At 46.2% G+C, this 16,244-nt stretch overlaps 1 protein-coding gene across 1 annotated transcript; it reads right to left on the bottom strand.

Annotated features, from left to right (window-relative positions):
- Positions 1–2,641: 2,641 nt before the first annotated feature.
- Positions 2,642–15,802, bottom strand: Slc5a9 (solute carrier family 5 member 9). Its single transcript, XM_045149142.1, is given in 11 exon segments — positions 2,642–2,761; positions 8,031–8,127; positions 8,129–8,197; positions 9,865–10,015; positions 11,846–11,903; positions 11,906–11,961; positions 14,103–14,171; positions 14,174–14,237; positions 14,423–14,628; positions 14,912–14,993; positions 15,653–15,802. Coding segments are annotated over 11 exon segments (1,122 nt in total).
- Between the last annotated feature and the right edge of the window lie 442 nt (positions 15,803–16,244).

Below are 16,244 nucleotides of genomic sequence, written 5' to 3'. Positions count from 1 at the left end.
TACTAGAGGCCAGGGAGCTAGAAAAAGGCCAGGAGGGAGGATTTAGTGGGAGGGTACTTTAGATGTATAGAGGGAAGAATCCTGGGGTTAAATGATCTAAGTGGGGTCAGGGGAGGCTATTGAAGAGAAGAGGAGCTGGAAGGAGGATTAATCAATATCAAAGAGGTTATGAATAAGCTATATGGAAAGATACTTCTTCACTAGCTAAAATATATGTGTGTGTGTGTGTGTGTGTGTGTGTGTTTTAAAAAAAAAAGAGGGAGTTTGGGCTGAAGTACCCTGTGGGGAGAAACCATAGATTATTAAAACAAAATTTCAGTGCCAAGGGTGGTATACCTTACAGTGAGTTGTTGGTTAAGGAGTCCCATGATATTCCCAAACTTTTGCAAGTCATTGTCAAGGCTCTTGGTTGCCCACCAGAACTAAATAATAAGACCCCATTGCTGAAGACACCACATGTTTTGGCTGCAGGTCACTGAGAAATCAAGCTGGAGCTGAGCCAGAACCACCCTCCCAGTTGACAAGCTGTCAGGATGCTGAAAAGAGCTATTGTAGCTTGTGTGGAGAGAAAAGTCATCAATGATCTTAACCAACAGTGGACCCTGTAAGCTTTATGGCTGGCCAGCCTGGAAAAATATACTAACTAGTACAATGGTGGAATGACCATTGTGGAAGAAACCAACTGTCCTCTGATTGCACTTGAAGCCAGCACCATGGGAGGGGATACATGCCTTGCACTGCAAATCTAATCAAAAGTCTATGGCTGTGAAGGTCATAATCCCTAGGAGAAAACCATTATTTTTCAGCAAAATGGGTATATTGTGGCCACTAAAGTTTCCTCTAAATATTTATTTTTATGCCCATATATTCATGTTACTCTCACTTTTTATTAGAGAGGTTTCTCTTTTCAGTTGATGGTGACCACTGGGGAAACTCAAAACTTACCAAAGGTGCTGAGAAGAAATGACAGTGGTGTGTTTCTCATTAAGTAAGATATCTCTATTGTACCCTCCAAGGCTCAGGGACCATTGTGGAAGAGGTGATGGAAATAATAAGAACCAAAAGAAGGGGAGGAGTGCTTTTCAATACATCCTTCCAGACAAAAAGTGACTGTGGTATTTACCACCTCACAGTAGCTGATGCTGCCTACATAGAACCTGGACAAGAGGAAGGAAAAATGATATCATCAAAATAGAAGAGAGATTGGTTACAAAGATAAAGGAATTCAGCAGAGAAGGGATTCAGGGGTGGGGGAGTGATAATGTGTGTCGGGGAAAACCCCAGTTCTCAGTCAGCATCCATGAAGAAAATTGAATACTTACCTGAGGTCTATGGAAACAAAAATCAGAGGTAGAAGCAACATGAAGATTTCAGAGACGTTGCTATGTCTATAACCCCCAAGATGAGGTGAGAGATGGCTGTGAAATGATGTTCACAGGAGGCATGGAAGAGAACCAAGGACAGAAGTGGGAGCATGGACAGATGGCTAGGAGAAGAAAGACCAGTTCTTAACAGTGTCTTTGCCATCCATTCTAGATATCCAAGAATCAGTTGTTTCTGCTCTACCTAGAGGAGTCCCCTCCCTACCAGACGGCTCCCCGAGTCCCTGCTCTACCTGTCACAGATCACAGTCCACAGGGCATAGGAGAATTTATTATTCCAACAAACATTTATTGATGCATGTTATTTCTGACACGACTGCTGGTCTCTGCCCCTTTACACACACCATCTAGGAGGAAGACAAAATTAAGAGCATGGTGTGATTGATGCCATGAGAAAGCAGGTCCATGGGAGCAGGCACTGGAACCCTGACCCAGTTTGGAACATTCTATCAGCTTGTTGGGAAAGACCACTTAAATCAACCAAGGTCATAGTGTGTTCCATGGTGGAAAGATTCTTGACAGGCAAAGGCAGAAGGGCAAACACCCAGGAGCAGCCTCCAGGCTGACCTTGCTACCCCCAAGCCCAGAGCAGCACATCTGGATTCATCTTTCTTTCAGCAGATTGTGTCTGTCCAATTGGGGTCAAGCTTAATAGAGGCCATGGAGAGTATGCAAGAGTGAGAGGGACAGTAGGAGAGCAAAATTAGACTTGCGAGCGATACCATCGTGTTATACTTGGATTCCGCCTTCCATCCCCTCATTCCTCTGAGTCGTCAGCCACAACTGTGGAGCCACCAGTGGAATCATAAGGTCTTCCTTGGCAGACGCATGAAGCAGCACACTTGGGTGCTGACAAGGGCGAGAGGTGGAGGACCTAAGGGGGAAAGAGGGGGAAAAGTAGGAACATGCAAAGATGCGTTGGATTTTTTATACAGATTTATATACTTTTTCTCATTGCCTTTACTTTTTTAACCTAAAGACATGTGCATCCAGTAAAGGTCCTTGAATAGACTGATGAAACAGTCTGTGAGGCAGGACCACACAGTAGTGTACTGGAAAGATTTGGAGTCGGAAGACCCAGTGAAGCTTGCCAGTCAAAGACTTCTCTTTGCAGCCTCCATTTCTCTACTTGCCAAGTGTCTTGGACTGCACTCTTGGTCTCTGTGGTCTTCTGTTTCAATAGCAGGGTGGGAAGAACCTGTTTCCAGTCTCAGTGGCTGGGGTTGAGCTGTGTTTGTTAAAGTTAAATGTCTGTGAAGTCACGCAAAATAGCCCCAGAGGAAAATGTTGATGGCCAGCAAAAGGATGACATTGACATTGCAAACACTTCTCCTGAGTGGCTCCTCCTCGATGCTGGTCAGCTTCTGCTCCCAGAGAGCCTACAGAGCCAGCCCCATGGCTGCCTTCCCCATGGTGTCTGTGGGGCTGGGCCACAGGTCAGAAGAGGGAAGGGAGCAAAGACAAAGGGAGACAGGAAGAAATGATGGAGACACAGAAGATTAGAGAAGTGATTAGAGAATTGGGGATGGTAACATACATAAGAAAGGAGTGGAGTACCCATGGTTACAAGGGGGCTTTGCTCAAAGCACAGGCTGAGTGCTGACTTAGCTCCTAGGCTGAGCTCTGAATTTAATCACAGCATCCAAACCATCACAATACAGAATCATCTTGCTGCAGGGATGGTGTGTGTGCTCCAGAGGGAGCTTGGTGCCATTCATCCCGATTGAAAGGACGTGTGTAAAATGAAGACGAGAAAGGAACACTGCCTTTCCTAGAAGAAAGGTGAGTCGTTGGAATCAGACACACCGCATCCCCTGATATGGGACCAGACACTATGCTGGAGGCCAGGAACTTAGCCCCAGGGTGAGCTCTGCCTTCAGTCAAGTGTGAGGCCATATGGGAAGGTCGCAGCATCTCTGAGCGGCAGGTGCTTTCTCCCCTTTGTGCCTCACTTATGCCCTGTGTCCTTCTGAGAGTTGTTTTAAGCATCAAATGAGCATGGAGGTTTGGCAGCACTTCAAAGGTTACCAGTGCTGGAGCGGTGTAGTGTGAGTCACAAATGCACATGAGCTGCTGGCTTGTAGGCCAGGCTCCCCAATGCAGAGGGAGGGGCTCCGAGGTTGAAGTCACAGGGATCACATAAGATGAAGTTTTAAACAAAGATAATACTAATAGTGACCTACAGTTTCTCAAAGGTTGAGGATGACAAATTGGAGTATTTGTCTTCTATATATTAGTTGTTTGTGATATACTTGTGGGGTAGGTAGTTCCAATTATTACTTAATAGATAACTTGTTTGTATGTGGTTATTTTAAAAGTGGTACTACATACATAAGATAAAATTTACTCTCTTAGCTATTAAAAAAACTGAGCTTAAAAGAAGTGATAAGGAAAGTATTTTTCAAAAAATAAAGTAAATAGCATATTTAAATAAAATGAATATAAATAGCTTTTCATGGAGGCTAAAAAGAGGTATCAGAAATGAGTGATTTATTATAGGAATCACTTTGGGGCATGGTGGGTTCAACACAACCATGGTGTGTTAGAAATATAAGAAGCCTGGGTCTTGCCTGACTCTCCCACTGTAGAAAAAGTCTCAGAGAGGGCAGAACCCTGCGTAAGAACCATAACATGAATTCTGCATTTTTTCAATTTTTTGAGGTAGGGTCTCACTCTCTAGCCCAGGCTTACCTGGAATTCCGTATGTAGTCTCAGGGTGACCTTAAACTCACAGTGATCCTCCTACTTCTGCGTCCCAAGTGCTAGGATTAAAGGCGTGTGCCGCCACACCTGGCAAATTCTGCATTTTGTTTGTGCTGGGCTTTATCATTTCATTAGTTGGCCCAAGCTTGTCTCTCTTTTGAGTCCCATGGTGGCTTTCTGTGGTAAGGGATGCATGGCATTCATGTGGGATCTCACCTGCCCAGAGTCCCATTCCACCCAAGTAGGTTTTTGTGGTGGTGGTTGCTTCCCCCCCCCCCCCCCCCGAGTTAGGGTCTCACTCCGGCCAGGCTAACCTGGAATTAACTATGTAGTCTCAGGATGGCCTTGAACTCACAGCCATTCTCCTACCTCTGCCCTTCGAGTGCTGGGATTAAAGGTGTGCACCACCATGCCTGGCTCACTCAAATAGTTTTTAAGGTGTGTACATTAATAACTCATTAAGTCCACACCTCTCTAAGACCTATGGTACATGTACCTACTTCTTTCCTGTTAAATCTACTGTCTTAAATTTCTTTCACATGTGTGCGTGTGTAGTGTGTGTGAATATGTGCATATGTGATCACATGTGTATGCACATGCATGTGTTTGGGGAAGGTGCTCATGTACATGTGTACATAGAGGTCAATGGCAGATGTCTTACTCAATCACTCTTCACTTTATTTTATGAGAAATGGTCTCTCACTGAACATGGACAATCCCCAGGGATCCCTCAGTCTCTGCTTCCACATTACTGACAGCAATGACCAAAATTCCACATGGGTGCTGGTTATCTGAGCTCAGGTCCTCATGTTAGTGCAGCAAGCACTTTACTCCCTGAGCTATCCCTCCATTCCTCTTCAAATAAATTTAGACTTTATTTTTAAAAAAGGTTTTATTTTGTTTATTTATTACAGAGAGGGAGAGAGAGTGGAGGGAGGGAAGAAGGGAAAATTTGCCCACAAGGACCTCTGGCTACTGAAAACGAACTCCAGATGCATATGCTACCATGTACCTCTGGCTTACATGGGACCTGGAGAATAAAACCTGAGTCCTTAGGCTTTGCAGACATGTGTCTTAACTGCTAAGCCATCTCTCCAGCTCTATAGACTTTTTTATTTCAAAATTATTCTGTGTGTCTTAGTCTTCTACAGGCCTTGTCAAAGGACTTCTTTCCTGTGTCTGTGTCTTTCAGTAGGAAGGCACCACTGTGCAGGGCAGTGGTCTGCTCTGTTCCTCACTCCCCTTGGTGGTAGTTTATGAAGGGATGGGTAAGAGGTGAAGCACAGGTTTCTCTTGTGAGATATGGCTGACTCAGGGCCTCTTCCTCTGTGGCAGCTATCCACAGAAGAAAGGAATTCTTTTGTTTCTCAGGGCCTCCTCTGCCCTTAGCATAGGAACCCACAGACAGTATGTCTATCTCTGTGATTCTAGTCATGGGATCCAGTTGTGGGTAGTCCTTTTTTCCCTTTACGAGACGTTTGGCATCTTTTTCTTTTCCTTCCTTCCTTCATAGCTGCCCCATTATACAACTGCTCAAAAGATTGTCTTTCCAAGTTATGATCTTGTAGTGTTGGGACAAATTTTGAGACCCTAATGCTTGATGCATGAGGAACTCACAGAATTTGATAAAATGACAAAGGGTTACATTTTGCCAAGAAAAATACATCAGAACTAACTGGAGTAACTGGTAAGACCAGGGAAGGTGGCTTTATCCGGTGGTGGTGCTGCTGTGTGTGTGGTTGCTCATGAATGTTTACAAAGAGATGTCATCTACTTTACAGCTACTTGCTACAGTGGTCCACTGACCATTAACTGATGTAGCTTGGGCAAGAAGTTGTGAGCCTTAGACCTTGATGGGGCTCTGCAGCTTTGTATGCCATTAAGTGTATGTGAGTGGCCATTTGTCTAGTGTGCACACCCTGAGGTAAAGGGTCTCAAAAGTGAGAGGCAACTGGGCATGGTGGTGCATGCCTTTAATCCCAGCACTTGGGAGGCAGAGGTAGGAGGATCGCCATGAGTTTGAGTCCACCCTGAGACTACTGAGTGAATTTCAAGTCAGCCTGAGCTAGAGTGAAACTCTACCTCAAAAAAAAAAAAAAAAAAAAAAAAAAAAAAAAAGGTGAGAGCCTGCCCAGGCCTGAGTGACAGTGTAATGCCCCAGATCCAGCCAAAGCAGAATGGGGTGGCAGATCCTCACCAGCAATGCATGTTCAGCAAATTTTGTACTGATCATCTTGTTTATTAACTCACTGAAATTATAAAACGCTGGGCATGCCCAGAGCTGACAGAGAGCTAAGACATTTTTAAAGCCTGGTGGAACGCTGCCCAATCTGATGAAGAGTAGCTCATGGAGGAAACCCAAGTCCTTCCATGAACCAAGATCCTCTAATGGAGGCATGAAGTAGATTTCGCACTTAAAATGTAAATTTATTGAATTTCTCCTTCATAAGGGATAGATAAATTGATTGTGGACTCTTAACTTACAAGCTGATGTAACTTTTTGAATTTTAACTTTTTAACTGGGAATATTATCATTGAGAAATCTCAACAATGTTGCCATTCTACCATAAGGATATCTTAATATTATTACTTAATGTCTCTGTATGAAGGTTGTGGCTCCACTATGGCTACAGAGACACATTTTATCTTATAAATTAATTAATCTACCATTCCAACACATTGTAGAGCCTCTGGGAGGTGGACATCAGCAGCTCCAGGTGCTTCATAAGAATGGTTCTGGTTTTGAGGTCACCCTGTGATGACACATGCCTCTGTCCTCCCTTAAGGGGCAGCTTTGCTTCTGTGTAACTACAGGAAGAATGGTCAAGCCCAGCGGGGAATAAACATATGAGTAACAATAGCGATTAGTGGAGTAGGGGAGTGTATTTGCCATGTCTGATGTTCCTGGCCATGTGGAGGAAACTCAATATTTCTAATACTCTGGTTTTCTTCCCATGGGTTCATTCAACCTAGGGGAAGTATGGAGGACTCTCTGTTGATAGTTTAGAAGAATAAAAAGGACAAGTTTGGCTCACTCACTTTTCACAGGATATGACATTGGTCAGGTCTGCTGGACACCAGATGGGAACCTCTGTTTCATACTGGGTTCAATATTAGAACCTGTACTTCCTTTTGGATATAAAGCAAATCTATCCATCTTATCAGTTAAAAGTGTGAGCCATTTCACTTGGCTTTCTTCTCTTCTTTCTATCCTAGGATTCAGCCAAGGTTTCAATCCTGGTACATGTACTATACCTTCCTCCCAGATTTCTCTCAGGTTTCAGTGCAATTATACCAAAGATGCATATGCAGCCCCTTCATAAGCTCACACTGGGTCATCTTTGCTGACCCTGTTACTCTTCTGCTTACGTATGGAACAGGATGGGGTTAGAGATGGAACAGAGCCCCGGGTGCCTCAGGCTGTCTTGTACTTTCACATACACTGTCTCTTCTGTCCAGCACACTCTTCCTCAACCACTAATCCTTCAGGACTCAGCCCGCATGCCACTTAATTAGACACAGTAATGGAGGCATTACTGAGCTCTTATGGTGTCCTAATGCCTGCTCCTCTGTGCTGGGCAGCCTTAGGCACAGGAAATAACCAACACGGGATCTGAAGTTGGGGCGGGGCGGGGGAGTAACAAGGACACGTGAGCAGTCGGTGTTCTAGCAGGGCCATTGTTATTATTTCTCTTTAAACCGCCTCTCCTTGCTGTAAGCCCAGTGAAGGCAGACCTATATGAAACTTTCTGTTATATCCTTGGAGCTGTCATACTTGAACTGACAAATGTCTTTTAGTTGAAGGAATATGATTCTCAACTTGATGCTTTAGTGAGGAGCCTAGAAGGGGTTGTGAGTTGGTCCAAGTTTCCAGGGACAAGGTGGATGACAGACATTTTTTCCAGACACTGTGCTGTGTGGGAGGGACAGGGGCATTATACTTACAGGCTCTGTGACCCTCTTGCAGAAGATGGCCAGCAGGAAGAGGGCGGTGATGGGTGGGGCCAGGTAGCTGGTGTCATACTGCATGTAATGGAAGAGCGCCGACTGTTGGAACTCTGGATGATGGTAGCCAGAAGATGCTGATGACCACCAGGGCCACCACAAATACCCTGGAAGAGTGAGCACAGGGAAGCATGAGGGGATCAGCTGAACCAGGGCAGGGTGCGGTGATACATGGGATGGGGAAGGGAGTGGAGAGGGTGGGTGGTCGCAGGACATAGGTCAGAAGGTAGAATCTCAAATCCTAAGATGCAGAAATTTAGACAGATAAAATCCTAGACATTAGAATTTCAGTATTCAAGAAAACCAAAGTTATTTTCTTTTTGTAGGTAGAGTTTCACTCTAGCCCAGGCTGACTTGGAATTCACTATGTACTCTCAGGCAGGCCACAAATACACAGTGGTCCTCCTACCACTTCTTCTTGAGTGTGGGGCTAAAGGTGTGCACCACCACTCCTGGAAAAAACTGGATTTCTAAAAACTCAGAATTTGTATATTGGATGACTTCAAGCTTGTGCTGCCCACTCACTCGCCAGCCGCCCACCCAAGTGAAAGGCTAGCCTCTGCTTGGGATGCCTTTGCTTCTCGTGTGGGACCACTCCTTCCTCTAACCTTACACTGAGTCTAGGGAAGGATGTATACTTCTTTCTCTGAGCCTCTTCATCTGATCCTCACTCAGATCTAAGTCCCCAAATCATTCTTGATACAACTACATGAACAACTGAGCAACAAAATATATGACCAGCAGATGGCGCCAAACCCACACGAATCAAAGACTGCCGGCAAGCCAGCAGCTGACATGGGGAAGCACTTTTCTTTTGAAAGGCGTCTTCAGGCCCGTCCTTTCCTCTTTCATTTTCCTTCTCTCAGGCCCTGCTAGAACACCGACTGCTCACGTGTCCTTGTTACTCCCCCGCCCCGCCCCAACTTCAGATCCCGTGTTGGTTATTTCCTGTGCCTAAGGCTGCCCAGCACAGAGGAGCAGGCATTAGGACACCATGCAGGCAGAAAGCACCCAGGTGGAAGGAACAGTGAGTGCTACCTAAGCGCCCATCCGCCAGAGGGCTAGGGGTATGTCTTTAGTTCAGAGCCTAGGTTAATTACGCGGCGGAGAGTTTAGAACGGGTCACTGGACTCTGTGTAATTATCAATCCCTGGTCAGTGGAGAACAGGAAAAACGACTCACCAAATTATCTTTTCAAAAGCATAAACTGATAGGTACAAGATAAAATTCGACTCTATAGCTTGGTGTTCTGAGCTGGAGACAACTTTCCTGTGGACATCTCCCTTGAGACAGTATTCCACTGTTTTTTGTGTTTCCACCCTGTTCATTAAGCTGGGACACCATGCGAGCTGTGTCCCCTGGCAGTTGGCATGGTACATGGTGGATATTCAGAGTACGTGTGATGGTTTGGATTAGCATCCTTCAAGGGACCATGCGGGTGAGCTGGCTGATGGAACTCCTACTGACACACTTCACCTGTTGTTGCTCCTTTGTCATCTCTCAGTCACCCTATTGGTCCTGTCCAAGAGGAAGTAAAACAGGCAGGGAATAGATTTTTATCTCCTCTATCCTGAAGGAGGAGGGGAGTGGCTCAGGGTGGGGGAGGGACTCTCTCAGGGTGCCATAGAAAGTCAGCTGTGGAACTCAGGTGTTCTCCTTGCCTGCCTGGGGCCCAGCCAGCCTCCTCCAGGAAATTCAGGGACAAGAGTGGAGACAGGGGAGAAGGTCATACAAGGACGGGGTGCTCTGGAGAGAGGAAGCACGGGTCAGGCACCTGCCCACCACCATCAGCTCCTGCTCCATGGCCTGCCTGCGGAAGCACTGCCACACGTCCATAGTGAACAGGGTGCATCTGCTGTTGAAGACCAACGTGAGTGAGCTCGTGAGGGCGGCGGGGATGACTGCGATCATCAGGCCCCACAGGCCTGGGGAGAAACAGCCCCAGTGGACAGCCAGCCCAGCAAGGCTCTGCCCCCACCCTGCAGTGTGCAGCAGGGTCTCACAAACTCAGCAGGGATGGGGTGGCATGGGATGTGTTGCTGAGTGCATCATCTGGTGAGGACGTAGAATCTGGAGCTGGAGGCCAGGCTCTGGCCATCCTTGCCGTGGCCTGAGGGGCGGGCTCATCTGCCCTCCTGAGTCTGGCTTTCCTTCTCTACTCCACAAGACTGTGAGACAAGGAAAGCTGAGGTTTTCTGCAGTCTTGTCTTGCTTTTAGAGCTGTGGACCTGGGAGTTGAGGGAGGGAGGTGGTTGCTAACTGTTAACTTTTGAATGTTTGTATTTCTTTTCTTTTCTTTTTTTTTTCCTCTTTTAGTGTTTTGCAGCAATTGTAGTTGCCAGCTAAAGGCCCAGCCTGGGAGCAAAAGCCTGGGCTTGTTTCGAGGCTGTGCAGGGAACTAGCTAAATGAATGATACTTAAGACTAGGAGCAGTTTCTATTCAGGTCTGTTTTTTCACCTGAACAAAGGGAGAGTGGGGTTCCCTGATACCTCAAGTCTCTGACTCCAAGTTTCAGCAAAGATGCCTGATTCTTCCTGAAGAGATGACCCCAGCCCTGGTCCCTCTCAGGGCCTCTTTCCCAACAAATCTGCATGCTTAATTATCTCCTGGATTTCACACTGCATATCTCACAGGTGTCTTAGACTCAAAGGTTCTCCTCTGTTTTTCCCTGGTTGGCAATATCTTTCTGGTCCCCCAAGACATCTCAGAGTTCTTAGGTCCCTCTCTCCTCTCTAATTCTTTCTCATCTGTCCTCAGCCGCTCTGCCCTAGTGGGGCCTCCACTATCTTCACTATTTCATTGACTTATTCCTGCTTTACAGAGGAAACGTCCTTGCCTCCATATCTTTCAAAACCCACTTTCTAAAGACCAAGATTTGGAGCCTCATTAAGTCTTTCTTGTCCTTAAAATACAGCAAGTCATCAAGTCCTTTCAATTATGTTTCATAAATATCATTAAATGTCTCCTCATCTCTAAAGCCACTGATTTATTGAAGCCACTAGTGCCATTTGCCTTGAATACTGAAGAGACCTCATTGACAGCTCCCTGTCCACTCCAGCACTCTGTCTCTGAGCTGAATCCTCCAGGCAGAGTGGTCCTCTAAAACACATCTAATTATTTGTGCAATGGTCACAAGTCTCCCCATTGCCCTCCATTGCTCTCACAGAAAAGACTGTATTTCACAGAATGAGACTTGGCCATGACAACTTCCTTGTCCTCCTTCCCCATGCTGCTGACTCCACACTTGATACCCTCTTAGATCAGACCTCATGGTCTTACCATTGTGGTCACTTGCACATGCAATGGCTCCCTAGAATGATGTTTCCCATGCCCTCTGTTTCTTCCCAAGGTGCTCCTTGTGACTTATGTCGACTACCTTCCCTCTGGGAGTTTGTCCTGATGCTCTCCAGTCCAAGTCAGTGGCTCCTTAGGTTCCCCTGATCACCACTATGTATCTTGTGAATCTAGGCATAGAGACTATATAAGGCTGGGAGCAGAAATATGCCTCTGATATCCAACACAAGGGCACATAGCAGGTGCCATACAAAATCTTGTAGCAATATTGTTTGTGAGAGTGAATGTGTATGTGCATGTGTGTGTGCGCACGCACATGTGTGGATGTGCATGCACATGTGTGTATGAAAATGCAAGTTCTTTTTCTTCCCAACCATTTGTAGTGCAGTTCCTCTTTGGATAATGGAAATTGGAGGAGACAGGTAGGAGTGGGAAGTCAGGACGGGGAGATGGAACTCACCCATGGGCATGAGAGCCATGACCAGCTTGGGGTAGGTGATGTTAGAACATCCCAACATCCCACTTGAGCTCCACACACTCTTTGATAGATGTCAGGGTCCACATAGCCAACCTCATCTGCAGAAGAAGGGAGCTGTGATCCAGTGACTCCTCAGATGGGCTCGGTATATTTGACAGTATTAGAAAGCTCATCCAAGACTCCAACCTTGTTTAGAATGTCAAGGGGCAAATGGTGTCTGATATTCAGATTTCTTGCCTATAAACTACACTGCAAAGCTTGATTGAGTCCTTTAAGAGTTTAGCCATATATTTTCCATTTAAAAATATTTTTTGTTTTTTAATTTTTTTAATTAATTAGTTTTGTACTCAGTGAATACAGTCAAATTTGTACAATTGTTAGGCTTGTCCATGTCCTACTCCATCCCCCTGGTCCCTCCTTATTGAGGTATATGGGTCATGAATTGTGAGGTTAGCCCACAGTTATGGGTAGGAGAAATGTCTCTGCATATCATGACCCAACATGTGGCTCTGACATGCTTTCCACCCCCTCTTCTGCAAAATTTCCGTGAGCCATGTTGGGTTCATTTTTGGTCAACTTCAGTGATAAGGTGTTGGGAGCTGCTGTGTCTCTGGATATCTGATTTGGTAGGAGTTGATTGTTCTCTGTGTTGATCTCCTTCACCCTTGTGCTGGTACCCAGTTCACCAAGAAAACAGCACCCTTGCTTGTTTTGCCAGTTGTTCTTAGTTTCAGCTGGGGCCCTTTTGAGGTATGATGAGGTGGTTCTCTTCTTAGGATCCGGGTCTATCTGAAAAAGAGAAGCAGATTCTCCAATGGAGAGTAAAGTTAGCACCATACAAATTGGATAATGCTTATTTTTTTTATAGAGATTTTAATTGGTGTTGGCCCTCTTGTAGCCCACAATTGGTGGTAGCTTGATAATGAAGAGTGGACTTTTGTTTGGATATGGTTCTGACTTGTTTCCTAGCTCCAGCTATGGGTCCCGTTCCACTGAGGGCATCAGTTAGCCAAATCAAGAGCAATTGCTTTCCCACCATGGCTGTGCACCACTATTGCACTTGTGTGAGCATCATGACAGGTTATTTGCTGCTAAGTAGGTTAGACCATGAGTTGCTTGGAGACATATTGGTCATTTTTCCCAGTCGCCCATGTAGCACCTTCTGGTACTAGATGCACTGACTGTCTGGGGACTGACTCTCTTCCAGCTTCCAGGCATGTCATTCCATTTTAGGTGTCAACCACATATGGTGTCTTCAACAGTAGGGTCTTACCACTAACCTTTGGTGGGTCATCAAGTACTCTGACAGAAATCTGTCTTTCTTTTAGGAAACCTTGTAGGTCTCTCTGATCTAAAGCTCATTGTGGATGATAGTCACATGCTGGTACTGGAAGCTACCGGTCAGTGCCCACTAAAAAAAGGAAGAAAAAGATAACTAATATAAAAGAGTTAGAGAGAAGAGAGAGGGGGAGAGAAAGAAAGAGAGAGAAGCTGTAGAAGATTAAGGTCAGTCTTCGTCATTTATTTATAAGGAGAGAGAGAAAGAGTGAATGAGCATGCCAGGGCTCCTTTGTCACTGCAAAGAAACTCCAGATGCATGTACTAAAGAATTGAATGCAGGTCATCAGGCTTTGTGATGAAATGCCTTTAGCTGCTGAGCCATCATCTCTCTAGCCAAGTCTATGTATTACTTTTTATATATTTGATATGTGTGTGTGTGTGTGTGTGTGTGTGTGTGTGTGTGTGTGTGTGTGTCTGAGTGAACATGTAGAGGCCAGAGGACAACTTCTGATGTTATCCTCAGGGACACCATCTACCTTTCATGAAACAGAGTCTCTCACTGGCCTGGAGCTCACCACTTAGGCTAGGCTGGTTGACGAGCAAGCTAAAGGAATCTTCTCTGCCTCCCCAGCACTGGGATTACAAGCACATGCCACCCTGCAGGGCATTGAACTCAGGTCTTCATGCTGGTGAGACAAGACTCACTGAGCCATCTCCTTGGCCCCTTAACCACATATCTTGATAAAAGCAGATATCCTTGGAAGGAGGAAGTATGCTTTTTTCCCCCCACAGGAAGAGGAAAAAGGTAAAACTGACATTTAGATACAAATTTCCTCACCCAGATACTTAGTAAATGTTTAGCTCATGAAGCTTAAAATGGTAACCACGTATTAATAGAGAAATTGTGCCAGCTCCTGCTCTGGTCCAAATCACCCATGCAACTTCAAGAGCAGCTGACCTGGGTAGAGGGCCTGGCTGATGATGCTGGGCATGACGATGAAGAACATGGGGAGGATCTTCAGATAGACCCCAGCACTCAGCCTCCTTTAGCATGGGACAGACTCTTGGCAGAGAGTGCTGTCTGCACGATCACCTGAAATGACATCATGGATGTGTGTGGAGGGGCTGAGCTCAGCACAGGTGAGCCCCATCTCTGACTGCTCCTCGCTGCTACTCAGTCCTGAAATGAGGTCTAACCCTCCATGCATCCAAGGTGTTTGATCAGCAGTAACCACTCACTTTCTGCTGGGCCAGGCCAAATCTGGGTAGGGACATTACCTAGTCTGTACACTAACACCAGGTGGCCAGGATGGTGAGCCCAAAAATGAGACTTGGCCAAGGGAAGTCCCCTCTCACAGGGTCTCAAAACATGTAGAAGGCATCAGGCCATGGGAGATGACAGGTGGTGCTGGGGACTATGACATTAGGAATGGCTTGCTTGTACTGCTGTTGTAGGCCTGGGTACCAGCCCACCTCATTAAAGCCTGTGGGGAGAGACACAGTGAGAAGAATGTCCAGAGACCTCCTGGAACACATATTCCAAGCTTCATGTGGGTCCTGGTTGGGACTAATAGGAGAATTGGGAATGAGGAAAAGTGCAGGGTCTCAGGCTCAAGATTCTTGGCTTAGAGCAGAAAGAATCTGACTTCTGGGAAACTCTGGCCTGGAGAAGAAACACAACCCCATGCTTTGGGAAACTACTGTTGGCCACAGAGGTGACAGACAGATCAGAGGGTGAGGGTGGATGCATTTCAGTTTCTTCCTTACCCAGAAACATGAGGACCAGTGCTCCCCCAACCATGATCACTGTCTGTACAGCATCTGTGTAGATGACAGCTGTGAGCACCCCCTGAGAATCCAAGGAAAGGAGCCACCAGTCAGCACCCACAGAGGCTTCCTCTGTGGGTACCCGCCCACCCTTAGCCATATTAGGAGACATGAGAAGACACAGAACCCCAGCAGTGGTAGGACATTACCCCCTCTGTCCCACCCTGAAGGAGGAGAGGCTCAATGGTTCAATTGCTCCAATGGGGCTCTATCTGTCCCTGACAGTTTCTGACCAGGGTCATCACAACATCTACAACTTGCCCTCCATGTCCCTAGGCCATTTCTTTGCCTGTGCTGTTGGCACTTGTAGAAAGGTTCTCTGCTTTCTCTTTATAAAGCCTACTAAAAAAAAAAAAGCCCATCTTTCAAACACAACTTAGCCATAAGACAGGGTGGGTCTGTGGCCTTCTCTGGGGTGACCCAGACCCAGACTGTAGTTTGCTCATCTTTTCTGGTCAGAATTGTTCCTTGGCAGGAACACTGAGTGTCTCCTTTCCTACTTCAGTGTGGTTGTGACTCCTCATCTGTGCTTTTCCAACTGCCTTTTCTCTGTGCCACCATGTCTTCCCCCTTTCCTCACCAGCTTTGTCAAGATCAACCCTCTCTGTCCATCCTTCTTTCAGTCCCTCTGTGTCTGCTACTGACTGTGCTGTCTTCTGTATCTGTGTCTCGGAACTGCACGTTGATATGATTTTCCCCTGCCCTACCTGCTATGTAGACTGCTGTCACCACCACCAAGATCACTGTGGAGACACAGAGGTTCCAGCCCAAGGCCATCTGGTTGAAGAGGGCTCCAGAGAAAATGTCAGTCTGCAGAGGGGCGGGACCCATGATGCAGGTATCCTGAGGCTCCCAGGATGGCTGCTGTGGGGACACACCTGCTCAGCACGCCAGGTGCTCAGCCTTCATCACACAACGAAGACTAGAATGAAGCGCTGTGCTAACAAGTAGGGGCTGGACTTTGGAGTGCCTTGGGACTCAGGCAGGTATTTAATGAACTAGACTTTGCAGACATAGAGGGGCAATGAAGTTTAAAGTAAAAGTGTTGCATTATGCTTTGACACTAAGAAAAAACTGCTTCCCCACCATTTTCTCATGTCTGCAAGAGATCTTTTTCCATCTTTGCAGTGCCTTCTAAAAGGGATTGTTTTGTTTCCATTGCTGACACCTGCCTCTAGTCTACAATGTACTGTTCCAGAGTGAGGAAAAGCCTACAGCTTTGGAAAGAGCTGTTGGGGTGAAGTGGAGCCCCTGCCAGCCCTGTCCTGACCCA

This window comes from Jaculus jaculus, chromosome 5, assembly GCF_020740685.1.
Source record: "Jaculus jaculus isolate mJacJac1 chromosome 5, mJacJac1.mat.Y.cur, whole genome shotgun sequence".
NCBI lineage: Eukaryota > Metazoa > Chordata > Mammalia > Rodentia > Dipodidae > Jaculus > Jaculus jaculus.
Note: the sequence above shows the minus strand (reverse complement) of the source record. Positions and strands in the feature narration are given on the sequence as shown.